The 16,759-nt window shown below is 36.7% G+C and overlaps 1 protein-coding gene across 1 annotated transcript in view; it reads left to right on the top strand.

Annotated features, from left to right (window-relative positions):
- The window catches only part of naz (nazgul), a 250,169-nt gene that overhangs the window by 51,120 nt on the left and 182,290 nt on the right, over positions 1–16,759 (top strand). The window contains exon 2 of the mRNA XM_073961095.1: positions 8,775–9,508. Within this exon, the coding sequence (XP_073817196.1) occupies positions 8,775–9,508 (734 nt within the window). The remainder of the gene's footprint in view (positions 1–8,774; positions 9,509–16,759) is intronic.

The raw sequence follows: 16,759 nt of genomic DNA, 5'->3' as shown, positions 1-16,759 counted from the left end.
CGTTTTATAATTATAAACTAAAGTAGATTTGCTTAACGATTTTCTTTCATTTGAATGATATTTGCATTTCGTTCGTTTGGTCGTACACTTTAATATATCTATAACGACATCTCTTTAACTTCGCTGTCAATGGCATTAATTTCGCACGCACACACACACTACCATGCATAGAAAGTGGACAAGGGCAGCAAAAAACCACAATCGTAGTCATTGAATTCATTCGTTTGCAACTGAACGAACATGCCAGTCGCTAATGCGTAAACAAATTAACAATTTTACACTGCTTCTGAATGGTTGAACAAGTTGAAGAGGATTATGCTGAAACGTAGCAACGCCACCAGTAGAGTTAATAAAAACCAGCTCAAATGGCATTCATTTTGGGGTCAAGACAAAATATTCAAAGGATGCTGTATAACGTTGAACGACATTGCTCTATTTATTGGAAATACCTTAAATTGAATAGAAGTAGGTAATCGCATCAAGGGCGTAGCCAGGTATGGGCAGCTGACCACCCTCTATATGCTACGAATCCATTGGACATAACTTATTTTTTCACTGCGGATTTGTATAATTTTATTTTCTTTAAAAGTGACGAATAACAACTTTCAAACAAACCATATTTATACCATAGGCATGTATGATAACGAGGGTATATGTGTCTCATCGAAATAATGATTTTAGACCTTCAGATGTTTGGACGAAACATCAATAGTAATAAAGGTATTGAAAATGGAGTCCCTGGGTCCATGTTTTGATATAGCCTCCGTATAGTCGTACCTCCCGATTTAAGGTATTTTTCACCTATTAGCCACATTATACAACCAAATTGGCTGTTATTTGGCACAGTGAGTCCTCAATGAGTACAAAATATCCTTGCAAACATTTGTCACCCTAGGTCCACGATTTCTTAAAGCCCCCATATAAGGGTACCCCGATTTCGAGTATTTACCCATATATGGGGTAAAAACCCTTTAACTACCGAACCACTTGACGTATGCTGACGAAATTTGGCTCAAATCTTACCTATATGAAGAGAACATCTGGTATTGAAAATGGAGTCTCTGGATCTATGTTTTGATATAGCCCCCATATAACCGTACCTCCCGATTTAAGGTATTTTTCACCTATTAGCCACATTTTACAAACAAATTGGCTGTAATTTGGCACAGTGAGTCCTCAATGAGTATAAAATATCTTTGCAAAATTTTGTCAGCGTAGGTCCACGTTTTCTTAAAGCCCCCACATGAAGGTACCCCGATTTCGAGTATTTACCCAAATATAGGGTAAAAACTCATTATCTGCGAACCACTTGACGTAGGCTGACAAAATTTGGCTCAAAACTTTCTTACATCAATAGTATTAAAGGTATTGAAAATGGAGTCCCTGGGTCCATGTTTTGGTATAGCCCCCATATAGCCGTACCTCCCGATTTAAGGTATTTTTCATCTATTAGCCACATTTTATAACCACATTGGCTGTAATTTGGCGCAGTGAGTCCTCAATGAGTATAACCTACCCTTGCAAAAATTTGTCAACGTAGGTCCACGTTTTCTTGTAGTGTCCGTATAAGGGTACCCCGATTTCGAGTATTTACCTAAAAGTGGGTAAAAACTCTTTAACTGTCGAACCACTGTACGTGGGGCAAACAAAATTTGGTTCAAATCTTCCCATTTTCAGTACCAGAAGTTATTTGATAAAACAAAGATTTCCAATTTTTGTAACCCTACTTCAATTGGTTCGGAAGATAAATAGTTTTTACCCAACTTTTGGGTAAATACTGGAAATCGGGGTACCCTTAAATGGGGGAATATGAAAGGATATTTTGCTAAATATTGAGAACTTATTGTGCAAAATTTTGTCAGCCTTCGTCAAGTGGTTCGGCAGATAAAGATTTATTACCTTATATTTGGGTAAATACTCGAAATCGGGGTACCCTTATATGGGGGCTATAAGAAATCGTGGACCTACGTTGACAAATTTGTGCATGGATATATTATACTCCTTGAGGACTCACTGTGCCAATTTGGTTGTAAAATGTGGCTAATAGGTGAAAAAATACCTTAAATCGGGAGGTACGGTTATATGGGGGCTATATCAAACCATCGACCGAGAGACTCCATTTTCAATACCTTTAATACTATTATTATAAGATAGTTTATAGCCAAATTTCGTCACCCCACGTCAAGTGGTTCGGCAGTTAAAGAGTTTTTACCCTATATTTGGGTAAATACTCGAAATCGGGGTACCCTTATATGGGGGCTTTAAGAAATCGTGGACCTAGGGTGACAAATGTTTGCAAGGATATTTTATACTCATTGAGGACTCACTGTGCCAAATTACAGCCAATTTGGTTGTATAATGTGGCTAATAGGTAAACAAGTGAGCAAAGGCTATAGTCGGGACGGGGCCGACCACGTGATACCCTACACCATTACCCCTGTGCATAAGCTTTTCACTGGTAAACATTTCTTTTAGGGAATTTAATCCGACTACCACCAAAAATAATATGCCTTTTTCTCTCTGGGACCCCCATAGCAACCAAATTTTCGTGACCATCCGATGAAAAATTAATGAATGCAAAGGATGGAAGAATTGGATGCATTACCGATTATTGTGGTACTACCTTGTTTGACCACCTTCGCCAACCTGCTTTACGCCAATGTAAAGGTAATATTTTCTTCTTCCATTGACAGGCTTTGCCGTTGGAATACCCCTACTAGAAGCCGATATATTCACAAAGAATAACACTTTGAATTTGTCTCCAAATGAGTTTTTCCCCATCCCGACCCCTAAATATTATCCGACTATCACCATATTATCCGACTATCACAATAGGCTTCTTCCTCTGTGGGGCCCCCACCTACCCCCAAAATTTCGTCACTATCCGATGAAAATTCCAACTTGTAGCGTGATTACAAGAAATGGGAAAATTGGATATATTACTGAATTTTACAATATCTCGAATTGCTCACTTACACCATCATACTTTGCATCAATATAAACGAGATATTTTCTTCTTCCATTGACGTGTATTCCTTTTGGAATACTCCAACCAGAAGCGGAGATATTCGCATAAGAAAAAAACGTTGACTTTTCTCCACATAAGCTTTTCGCTCATTCCGACTCCTGACGATCCGATCAAAATTGCGACCTGTAGCGTGATTACAAAAAAATCGGAAAATGGGATGCATTACCGACTATTGCGATATCTCTGTTGTTGGAACAGCTGTGACAACCTACTTTACATCATTGTAAAGGTGATATTTTCTACTTTCCTTGACAGGTTTTGCTTTTGATACGCCTCTTAAAGAAACGGAGATATTGGCTTTGAAATAAAACGTTGACCTTTCTCCAAATAAGTGTTTGCCCATTCCGACCCCTAAATATTATCCGACCATCACCAAATCAATAGGCTTTTTCCTCTGTGAGACCCCCATTAACCCTCAAAATTTTGTAACGATTCGATCAAAATTGGGACCTGTAGCGTGATTTCCAAAAAATGGATAAATGGGATGTATTACCTACTATTGGGATCAATCATTGTAAAGACGGGATCTTCTACTTTCATAGTCAGGCTTTGGTTTTGGAAAGTTTCCAACCAAAGCTGTGATATTCGTCAATATAATTAAAATCGCAAAAATGAAAATTGGGGTTTTATTTGCTAGTATTGTGATATCTTCGTTGTTTGATCACTTACGAGCACCAAATTTACATCATTAGAAAGGTGACATTTTCTACTTTCATATTCAGGTTTTGCTTTTGGTACGCCCCATATAGAAGCTGAGATATTCGCTTTGGAAAAAAACGTTGTCTTTTTATCCACCTAAGTTTTTTGCCATTTCCGACCCCTAAATATTATCCGACCATCACCAAAATCAATAGGCTTCTTCCCCTCGGGGACCCTCATCAACATACAAAATTTCGTGACGATCCGATCAAAATTGCGACCTGTAGCGTGATTACAAGGTTTAGATGGACAGACGGACGGACACACATAGCCAGATCGACTCAGCTCGTCGAGACATTCATTTTGGTATATAAGTATGCGATGCGTTACAAACTTTTTGGCCAAAACCAACTTATAATACCCTCTCCACGTAGTGGTGTAGGGTATAAAAATACCTTAAATCGGGAGGTACGACTATATGGGGCTATATCATATCCGTAAAAGACGCTCGACAGATACTGTCCTACATTTAGTAGAAAGTACTATTGAGAAATCCATAGGGCATAAAAATACACTTTAGCCGCCCTCCTGGATATATGTACATAGAAGACTCCTTCAAAAACATTACTACGTCAGCGATAGAACATTCCACACTGGGAAGTAGCATGCTGTCAAGGTAGGAATTCGACTGTAGGGAGTTTTCTGTACGAAAACTATTGCGGTGCTTCAAACGACGTTTATAAGATCGTCATAGATTAGATATCTTGGATTTATGCCTTTGTACAGTGGGGGTCTTCAAAAACGAACCAAATCCAACGAAAGCTGTTAATGTAAGAAGCACTTAGAAGCAAATGACCGCCTGTTTCTTCGGCTAAACTGACAGCGTAGCGACTATACGGCTTGAGAAATGTAGGACTGTTAATTGTGTACCACTCACAATTAACAGTCCTACATTTTGTTTGCCTGAAGTCCCCTGAGAAATTCGAAAAAACGAACAAGAGAAGACGAATTATTCTGTATCACGACAATGCGTGCTCTCACACATCAATTCAAATCAGCGCCTGTTTGACCGGACAAAACGTGGAATTGATGGGTCATTCGCCGTACAGCCCTGACTGGGGATCCAATGACTTCATTTGATTCCAGCATATCAAAAAAGGCGGGGTCAACGAATTTCGTCGCCAGAAGATGCCGTAAAAGCATTCAAGAACTATGTTTTGGATGAGTCTCAATTGGAGTGGAACAAGTGATTCTGTTGAATTGGTTTGAGCCCATGAAAAAGTGTATAAATCATGCTGGAGACTACAAGAGAAAACAATGAAACTATTCGCGTTTTTGTTATTAGGCCAGATAGTTATCGTGCAGCCCTCGTATGTACCTGTTTAACCCATTAAACCCAGGACAATTTAAAATAGAAATTTTGAAAATATAGAAAAAACAAAAAATTAATGAAAAAAATGTTTAGGTTGGTTCTTAGAGCCATACTCGTACGGGTACATTGGGATCAGGGGTGTGCTATTTTTCTAAGTATGGCATTTTTTGAAACACACATTTTCAACGCAAATGAAATTTCCATTGAGTATATGTCCAATAAATTATCATAAAGAAGGTTAGTACCGAATTTTATTCTGTAATTTTTTAAAGCTTTAAAAAAAACGTTCGATTCTGGTGGACATTTTTGTTCTTGAATCTCGAACAGAAGGGGATGGAAGGTTGTATAATACATCAAGCAGGATTCGAGATACATGAGGAAGGTTTGATCTTTCTAAATTTTTCGAGTTTAACTCTGGTAAATTGTTTTGAAGGGTGTCTTCCAATGTATTGCACTATGGATTCGACAATTGACAGCTTCTCATGCATATAACCATGCTGACAATTTGAAATTTGTTGAGAGAAGTTTTGAAAAAGGACTCATCTCAGCCGTTTTGTCAGTAGTATCTAGTTTTAGATAATTTTGAGAAACGATTGGAGCGGGCGTGTCTATGCAAAACTGTCAATGAATATTTTGTCTCGCTATGCAAGTGAGATATCATTTTCACTTATGATGACATGCGATGCGAATATCCTCAGGATTACCTTCCTCCTCATCTATGTTATAGTGCGGATACGGTGGAAAAATCGCTATATGGAAATTATTGTGAACTTCACTTTCCACAAAATCAAGAATAAGTCTGTAAAAGTTTCCATTTTAGTTGAAGGAAATTCTAAAAAAAACATATCAGCCCATTGTACTCGGTTGGGTGCAGCGATTTTCCGATTAACATAACGTTCCTCCCCAAAAACAAGAATTGATGTAACTTTCTGTAAAATGAACAAACCAAACCTGTTCTTCACAAAAGTGTTAAAAACATTTGTTCCAGCAAAACCGTTTTTTCTCCACGCAACGCAATTATTACTGACCTATCCAAATTTTACAAAAATGACAAAGTGTTCCAAAAACAACACAAAATGCACAGTAACGATACATTTTTTCTACCTTTTTCTTAATTAGTCTATTAAACGCATGGCATGAAATGCAAAAGTAAATGCAGCATTGCCTAATTGCCTTTTCCTAAACACGTAAGAACGGCGTTATGTTCGGCCGGGCCGACCTTGTTATACCCTCCACCACGAGTTGTATTGGGGGCTATATTAAGACATGGACCTGTACTGACAAATTTCTGGGGGATAGTTTTATACCACTAACGAAGACTAAATACCAAATTTCAGCAATTTCGCGGATTATTGAGGCCACAACCTTCAAAATACCGAAGCCGTGGACTTATACCGACAAATTAAGAGGAGAAATTTGAATAGCCCCTATGCCGACGAATTTTATATGGAAAGTTTTATATCCCAAACGAAGACAAAATACCAAATTTCAACCATTTCGGTGAATTATTGTGCCCACAACGTTTAAAATACCGAAAATCGGGAGGTACCGTTCTATGGGGGCTATATGAAGGCGTAAACCTATACCGACAAATTTCTGGGGGAAAGTTCTATACCCCCAACGAAGACTAAGTTCCAAATTTCAGCCATTTTGGTGGATTATTGTGCCCACAACCTTCAAAATACCGAAAATCGGGAGGTACCGTTCTATGGGGGCTATATGAAGGCGTAGACCTATACCGAAAAATGTCTGGGGGAAAGTTTTATACCCCCAAGGAAGACTAAGTACCAAATTTCAGCCATTTCGGTGGATTATTGTGGCCACAACCTTCAAAATACCGAATATAGGGAGGTACCGTTCTATGGGGCTATATGAAGGCGTGGACATATACCGACAAATTTCTGGAGGAAGGTTTTGTGCCTTTAACGGAGACTAAGTACCAAATTTCAGCCATTTCGGTGAATTATTGTGGCCACAACCTTTTAAATACCGAAAATCGGGAGTTACCGTTCTATGGGGGCTATATGAAGGCGTAAACCTGCACCGACAAATTTCTGGGGAAAAAGTTCTATGCCTCCAACGAAGACTAAGTTCCAAATTTCAACCATTTTGGTGGATTATTGTGACCATAACCTTCAAAATACCGAAAATCGGGAGGTACCGTTCTATGGGGGCTATATGAAGGCGTGGACCTATACCTACAAGTTTCTGTGGGAAAGTTTTATACCCCCAACGATAATGATAATGAGGCTAAAACCTTCAAAATACCGAAAATCGGGTGGTACCGTTCTATAGGGGCTACACCAAAACGTGGACCGATATAGCCCATTTGCAATACCAAACATCCTAGGAGTAATAGAATTTTCCATACCAAATTACAAAGCTCTATCTTAAAAATTGCAAGCTGTATCTTTATTTCAACAGACAGACGGACGGACGGACAGTCGAACATGGTTACATCGACTTAGAATTTTACCCTGATTAAGAATATATATACTTTATTGGGTCTCCGATGAATATTTCGATGTGTTACAAACGGAATGAGAAATTTAATTATACCCTCCATATTATGGTGGAGGGTATAAACATGTGCGTGCCTAAATGTTGAATTTTTTCTGTACTGAAGCGAGTACAATGGGCGGTAATGGGTTAACTTTAGTCCTACGAACATCCCCGAAGGAAAACGGGAGCGAGTTCTTTCCGTTGTCGGAATTTCACAGCGGTACCCTACCAATGGGCCTAGTACATATCGCTCATTTACCCAAAGAGTGACAGATCTCAAAATCCAGTGCCGAGAAAAACGCGATTGAAATTTGGCTTCTGCTTGGACAATATATTGTAAACAGCTAGCCAGATATCAGTGGTAAATTTCTGTGCAAGATCACGCATGACCTAAAGTGTTCTAGTGCTTCATAAACTCAAAGAACATTAAGTTGTCGATTGAAATTTGGCTTCTGCTTGGACAATATTTTGTAAAATGCTAGCCAGATACCAGTGGTAAATTTCTGTGCAAGATAAAGCATGATCTAAAGTGTTTAGTGCTTCATAAACCCAAAGAACATTGGTGTTGAATTATGCGAAAGTCGTAGTAAATAAGTTGCATCTCTGCTATCTCATAAAACGCATTCTTTAATTATATCACTCTTGAGTAAACGAGCGATATATTCTTCTTTTCAATTTTGATATTAAAAGCGATGATAACAATAGGCAAAAACTCAATCTTTAATACTACACGATTTACATCACACTTTCAGCTCTGTTTTACTTTCTAACATTTCACTTCTTAATATAATTAACTTGGAAATAATCATCTTGTTGCTTTTGCATTAAATCCATTTATTGGCGCACATTATTTTTACACAAAGCTCGTTTCTTCATTGAATGCCAAAAACATTCATTCAACAAAGAAGGAAACATTAATACCAAATACAACAACAACCAGCAGCCAACATCCATTAACATGCCTTCCTTCTTGATGGCGACACTAAAAATCTTTCCAATTTCCAATCAAATGTGCTGAAAGCAAACATGCCACGTGATTGCTAACCTGTCATTGTTCAAATATCCACAAGGATAACAGCGAGTATAATTATGTTGTGATTGTCGAATACAGAATCAAGCAGTGCAGCAGTCAGTCGACTATTCCGTGGGGAGTGTACCTATAACAATGCAGTGCCTGCCATTTGTGTGGTCTACTAATGCCAGCATTTTTGCATTTTCTTTCATTACTTACAGGTCCATAATGAGCGGCCAACGTTGCCCCAATGACAATCAAATCAGAGATCAAATTGTAATTGTCACAGGCGCCAATACGGGAATTGGTTTTGAAATTGCCAAAGCATTGGCCGGTCGCGGAGGACGTGTCATATTGGCCTGTCGCAATATGGATGCTGCTGAGAAAGCAACTGCAATAATAAAACGTGAACTGAGTTGTCAGGTATTGAAAGACGCACAAAAGACTGCAACAAACGATACAAAGACCGATCAGTCATCATCCAGCGTTAATGGCAACAACACTGAGGCTAATGATAATGGCAATGAAGCTGATGGTGGTGGCAATATGTTCTTTGTTGAAGCTCGTTACTTAGATTTGCGTTCCTTTGATAATGTTCAACGCTTCGCACGCAAAATAATGGCCGAATTTGAACGCATTGATATACTCATCAATAATGCCGGCATCATTTTCGATCCGGTAAAAACCAATACCACAGACGGATTCGAACAGCACCTACAAGTTAATTATATGGCACCGTTTTTATTGTCACATTTGCTACTGCCGCACTTGAAGAAATCACAAAATGGACGCATAATAAATGTATCGGCACATGCTCATGCCTCGGCCAAAATGGATTTTGATGATCCACTGAATGTGGGTACATGGGCGACTAACTTCCATCCACGTGATGCTTTTTCACATTCGAAGTTGGCAGTGCTTTTGGCGACACGTTGGATGGCAAAGGAATTGAAAGGTAAGTGTTTTTTCTTCTTGCTTTGTTTCTGTTTATGTTTCGAATATTTGATTGTACAGTGGGAGAATTTTTTATGTTAAAATCTCATAATAATGGGACAAATAAATGTCTAAGTTAGTCTATACCTTAATTAAAGTAGGGGAAAATCATTCTAAAAATTCTCCAGAAAATTGGTGTTTCTCAGCTAAATGTTTCATATTGGGAAAATTCAAGTAAAATCGGTCGAAGAATTTTCTAAACATCCGCAAAAATAGCTGGAACTTATAAAATACAAATTTCGATAGTATAGTCTAAAAGAGAGCAGCGCCAGTGGTCTTAATTTGGACTCAATAGTGACATTTAAAATGAAGGATACCGCAAATGTCTAAATTAAGTTAAACAAGTAAAAAATCGTTAAGTTCGGTCGGGCCGAACTTTTTATACCCACCACCATAGAACAGTCTTAATTAAAATGGAATAATTAGGTGGATACGCCAAATGCCTAAATTATCTAAACTAAATCTATAAAATGTGTTCAGTCAGGTCGAAGGTACCACCTATGGCTATATTAAAGTGTCAAAACTTGGACATATGTTGACGATTTTTAGTGAAGAAGTTCCGTGACCACTGAAAATTTTAAATTTAATATCCTCAAAATACCGAAAATCGGGAGGTACCGTTATACGGGGGCTGTACCAAAACATGGACCTATATTGACGATTTTTGGTGGAGAAGTTTCGTGGCTACTGAGAACCTTAAATGGCAAACTACAGATTGTTCGGTTAAAAATTGTAGCTAAAATCATCAAAATACCGAAAATCGGGAGGTACCGTTATACGGGGGCTGTACCAAAACATGGGCCTAAGTTGACAATTTTTTGTGGAGAAGTTTCGTCAACACTAAGAACCTCAAATGTCAAATTACAGCTAGTTCGGTTAAAAATTTTACCTAAAGTTATCAAAATGCCGAAAATCGGGAGGTACTGTTATGTGGAGGCTATACCAAAACATGGACCTATATTGACGATTTTTGGTGGGGAAGTTTCGTGACCACTGACAACCTCAAATGTTACAGCTAGTTCGGTTAAAAATTTTAGCTAAAACTCTCAATATGTCGAAAGTCGGGAGGTGCCGTACCGTTAGGTACCGTTATATGGTATATAACAGCCTCCAAAATATGGACCTATATTAACGATTTTTTGTGGAAAAGTTTCGTGCCCACTGCGAACCTCAAATGTCAAATAGCAGCTAGTTCGGTTACATATTGTAGCAAACATCTTCAAAATACCGAAAGTCGGATGTACCGTTATACGGGACTATACCAAAACATGAACCTATGTTGACGATTTTTGCTGGCGAAGTTTCGTGACCACTGAGAACCTCAAATGTCAAATTCCAGCTAGTTCTGTTAAAAATTGTAGCTAAAACTCTCAAAATGCCGAAAATCGGGAGATACCGTTATGTGGGGGCCATAACAAAACATGGATCTATGTCCATAATTTTTGGAATATAAGTTTGTTGATCAGTAGGAACCCTAAAAGTCAAATTATAGCTAATTCAGTTTGAAAATGTGGCTAAAAACGTCAAAACCCTGCACTAGGGTGGTACCGTTATATGGGGGCTATACCAAAACGTTGACGGATATAATCCATCATCGAACTATCTATCTATCTTAGTCGATATAAAAATGTCCGTCTGTTAAAAATTAATATACAGCTCGCAATATACAATTTGATACAGAAGTTTCTACAATACCTGTGAAATTTCTACTATACCTGGGACGTTTGGATTATGACGGTCCACGTTTCGTTTTTTGATTTTTTTTTTTGTTTTTTGATTTTTCTCATCTATGAACATTGTAGTTTTAGAATTCGCAAAAACTTCCCATGTGTAAGCACCTTCCATTTAAAGTTGGTTCAAGAGCACCGTGGAGGGTATATTTACTTTCATACGGGCGAATTTGCGTCATCGAAATAATGGTTTTTGAGCCCAAGTATGTTTGGACGAAATTCGTTTCAGACAATTTGGAGTCGATTTAGCAATTCCCGTCCGTCTGTCTGTAAGTCTGGCTGGCTGGAGCGCACGATAACTCTCGAAAGGATTAACCGATTTGGTCCAAAATTTGGCTTTCGTAATATTTTTTCCAAACTTAGTTTAAGTTCTAAGATGAGTCATATCGGTCCACTCTCCCACAAAAGTTCAAAAATGTTCGGAAAAATAATGGGCACGATAACTCTCGAAGGGACTAACCGATCTGTGCACTTCTTTGGGTACCTCCAGACAAAATTTTAGAAAAATGCAGGTTAAGACCTCCTCTCGAATCGTTTTTATATTTGTTGTAACAACTTGTATTCACGGCCCCCCAACACGACGGTACAAGTTTTTTAGGGGCAAGAAAATGGCCTGATGGCTGTAAAAACCCCCTACGGCACCATGTGTAGTGGATGCAGCGCACGATAACTCTCCAACGAATACAACAATTCAATCCAAAATTTGGCAGTCGTTATATTTTGCGCAGATTAAAATCATGTTCTAAGATGGGCTATATCGGTTCACTCCTTTGGATACCTTCCCACAACAGTTCAAGACTTTTAGCTGAAATGGTGCGAACGATAACTCTCGAAGGTAGTAACCGATTTGGTCCATGTTTTGCACATCGTGATATTTCTATGAGACGTAGATCAGGTTATAGTATGTACCATATATGTCATCTCCTTCGGGTACCTCCCACACAAAATTTCGGGAAAAAACGCTGTTTAGGACCTCTTCTCGAATCGTACTGTTTTTCTTGCAACAGGTTGCACTCAAGGTCGCTATTGCGATTATACATTTTTTAAGTGGTAAGTCGACACTTCTAGAGAAAATTACCCGAAAGCTGTAAAAACCCTCTATGGCCAGCAAGTGTAGTAGCTGATATAAACTTTAGATCTCGAAATATTGTGTCCAAACTTAATTTATGTTCGGTCCACTGCTCAAGGTACCACCCACACAAATGTTCAACATTTTTTTATATGTTTAAGACTTTGTCTTTTTGGGCTATAAGGTCTTTTGTTTTTCAATGAAAATAAGACTATTTATTTCATTTTTCTACCCGACGTTTCGTTGGGATTTTCCAACATCTTCAGGGATAATTTTTATTCAATCTGGTAACGACATAAATATGTAATATTTCTTATTAGTTTTCTATTATTGCACATTCCCAGCTAACATTTTTTTCCGAATTCTTTGCGAATTCGGTCAGAATCTCTGCACAAGTTGCCGATTCTGATGCCGAATTCTTTCCGAATTCGGTACAAAAGTTGTATGGACGTGTCCACCGAAATCGGAAAGAATTTTCTAAGAAAATTCTAACAAAATATTAGAGTTTCGCAACGAATTCGGTCCGAATTCGGAAAGAAATTCTGGAAAATTCGGTGGAAAATTAAGATTTTTTGAAGAAAATCGGTCCGAATTCGGAAAGAAATTCTGGAAAAATTCGAAGAAAAGATTAGATTTTCTGGAAAAAATCTGATGAAATTCTTGGCCGCTAACGCCTTTGATATTGACACACAACACAGAACGAATCCCCAACTCAGAAACAATTCTCTTTTAATGCGCTATTTATGGATGATTCTAATTTCATACGTCCTAATGATTTTCCCTGTTGTAATAGTAGAAGAATGTGCACGAGTATGTTAAAGCTATCAACACTAGCTTGAATTATTATATTTTGCATTTATATTAAAACAATTCAAAAACTGTATATGCGAATTTTATAAAAAATCACTTTGATTTTCGACAACAATCGAACAAAAAGATCCCTTAGAAAATCGGTTAGAAATCGGAACGAATTCGGAACGAGATTCTTAAGGATCTTCAGAAAATGTGCAGAGATTCTTAAAAAAAAGTTTTAGAAAATCGGTACAATTTCTAGAAAAATATTAGAGAAATCGACAAATATCTAAAAAATATTCAGAAAATCTCGGAAAAAAATCGGAATTCAGAGCCCTCGGAAAAAATTGTTAGCTGGGTTCTTACATATTCTTGTGTTACTGGTATTAAGAAAAGTAATACTTACAAATAATCTTTCGTCAGTTTTACATTTATGGTTGTCAAGTTGGGGGGTTTTTGTAAAAATAAAATATCACAATAATTAAACTAAAGTAGTGTATAAATGCAAAAATAAATAAAAATTAATGTAAAAATCACAGTTTTCTTAATACTAGCTATCACAGTGTTTGAATACGACTAAGTTATTGCTAAGGTGTAAACTGCATTTGTGTTGTCTTTATCCTCCTTTCTATTAATCGTAGATTCCATTTTTTGCTGTATTCGCAAGCTTTCGAGTGTGTACCTTTTGTTCTCGATTCTCTCTTTATCTAGTATCCTTACATTGACTAGATCAGCTGAGTGTCCGTATTCTATGCAGTGTTGCGCTAAAGCAGTCGTTTGTTTACATTTTTGTATGTCGTTGCTATGTTCTGTCATTCGTGTGCCTAAGCTTCTTTTTGTTGTGCCTATGTATAGTTTGCCGCATTTATCTTCAGTGTTCCCTTTGCATTTAATTTCATATATAACATTATTTTGGTCAGTTTTTTCTATGCGCGTTTTTGTTTTGGTGAATAATGCCGAATTGGTATTATAGGGTTTGTGTGCGACAGCGATTCGCTCTTCATCCATAATTTGTTTTATTAATTTTGTGTCCGTGAGTTTTGGGATGTATTGGAGGCTGAAGTATTTGGTGTTGCCAGATTGTTTATTTTCAGTTTCTTTTGGGGATATTGCGTTTTGGACAAGTTTGTTAATTAAATTTTTCGGGTAACAGTTCTGTTTAAGTATTTCATTGATCTTCGATATGTTTTTGGTTTTGAATTGTTCATCACTGAGTGTTAATACTTTATTTATGAAATTGGTCGCAGTGTTTAATTTTTGTTGTAGGGGTTGCGTTGAGTGAAAGTTCATAATTCGTCCAGATGAGGTTGGTTTTGTATACCAATCAGTATAAAGTTTGTTTCCAATTTTATCAATTTTTATATCCAGAAATGGTATACAATTATTTTCCTCTGTTTCAATAGTGAATTTTAGCTTTTTGTGATAGTTGTTGAGCACTTCCAATATTCTTGTTTCCTCTCCTTGTTCAACTATGGCAAACATATCGTCCACATATTTGGTCAAGAATTTAAAGCGAATGTTTTCTTTGTCCAGATCTTGTAATATTTGCGTCAAGAGAGTATCTAAAACTATGTCAGCTATTGTTGGCGATAGTGGATTTGTTTAAGGGCGTTTAAGGGTATGTTGGATGATCCTTTGGAAATTTTTACCGAAAGTACTCCTAGTTTCCCTGTTTACAGAGATAATATATTTTTCGTGGGTCTAAATTATATGGTGTCCAACTGAAATGACTGGTGGGGGCGATATTTATCGAGAGGAATCACTCCCAAAATAAGACCCACTTGCAAAATATACTATATAGATCCATTCCTTTAGGTACCTGTCCCGCTTTTGTGCTTTAATCCAAATACATATTTTTGTCGGCAAGTTCATACGCCCAAAATTCTCAAAACTCTCTAGATATGTACATAAGTTTTTTTTTGAAAAAGAAGTGTGAATTAACACAGGCTGATTGAATCACTGAAAGGAAAAGCTTCATAATATAAAAGAAATCTTACGTTCCATCTATGAAATTTGTCATTGATTTTGAGCCAACGTAGAGCTTCATTGAATAAACGAAAAAAGTTTCATTGAAGTAAAATTAACGAATTTGTTCATTATTGCAATGAAACTTCTTCATTGATGCAATGAAATCTCTTCATTAATGCAATGAAACTTCTTCATTGATGCAATGAAATATCTTCACTAATGAAATGAAACTTTTTCATTGATGCAATGAAACCTCTTCATTAGTGCAATGAAACTTCTTCATTGATGCAATGAAACTTCTTCATTACTGCAATGAAATACTTTCATTAATATAATGAAATACTTTCAATAATACTTTCATTAATGCAATGAAATATTTTCATTAGTGTAATGAAATACTTTCATTAACCCTCCGTCATGCACATGTATCTGGCCAGATATTTTACGAATTCAACTGCGATTTAAATATATTTCTGATTTAGCTAGGGGCTTGAGTCCCCAGGTACCCTCTACACATATTGTAAGGTATCGTTTTATGAAAAAACACTTTAAAAAAACAACAACAATCTAAATTTATGTAGAGTTTTTCATCTATACATCGTATACGTAGCGCATGTATCTGACCAGATACACACACATTTTGCTCCAATCCGGTATGCCTACAACATTCGAAATCAGATTATACATGTTTTAGGTGCTTACCTGAAGCTTTGTGAGACTTTTTTAATCAAGAACTAATTAAAACTTACTTTATAACTACTAAATTTAATTGAAATGAACTTTATACCAATTCTTGTTATTTTTTGACATTACGAGTAAACACAAAAATACAATATTTCTTGTTTTATTTCTCATTTTTTTACACGGGTTAAGCATGTACTAAGAACAAAAAAAGTGAAAATATATATCTGCCTGGCGTGATAACAATACAAGAATATAATATTATCACTAAAATAGCATATTTTTCGTATAAATTTACTCAAATACATACTGTATCTGGCCAGATACATGCGCTACGTACGTGACTATCGGAACATGTGCATGACGGAGGGTTAATGTAAAGAAATACTTTCATTAATGCAATGAAGCCTTACGTTGGCTCCTAATCAATGATACATTTTATTGATGTAACGTAAGATTTCATTTATTTCATGAAGTCATTTCATACTCACATAATGCATAAAAATTAAGTCAACGCTAAATATGTTTAATTCATTTTATTGCAATTAGTTTTGACCATGGATACAATACGTCATTTTTGATTCCTTAGTTATTAACTAAATACATTAATGATACCATTGGTCGTTGTCATCTGTAAGTAAAATTGAAATAATAAACAATTTGTTACTAAATAACTGGTTTTCTACACAATAACTTGCCTTCATATTTTGCCGCTCAGTCATCCCCTGTTTACTTCCATGATGTTGGTATACAGCATACAAAGTTCACATAAAACAACTGTACATATAAAAACTACATGAAAGAGTTTTAGTTTAATATTTGTATTTTCTTTTCACATTAAACACTTCATACCTACTTTCAACGAATTTTATGATCCTATTGGGCGTTGTCACCATTAAGTAAAATTGAAAATCATAAAAACTGTTAGTAATTTATTTGTCTTTATTTGTCGCTGGACACCAAACTCTTGTCA

This window comes from Musca autumnalis, unplaced genomic scaffold (genome assembly GCF_047663935.1).
Source record: "Musca autumnalis isolate F117 unplaced genomic scaffold, ASM4766393v1 scaffold_1, whole genome shotgun sequence".
Lineage (NCBI taxonomy): Eukaryota > Metazoa > Arthropoda > Insecta > Diptera > Muscidae > Musca > Musca autumnalis.
The sequence above is the reverse complement of the archived record's forward strand: the minus strand, read 5'-3'. Positions and strand labels throughout refer to the sequence as shown.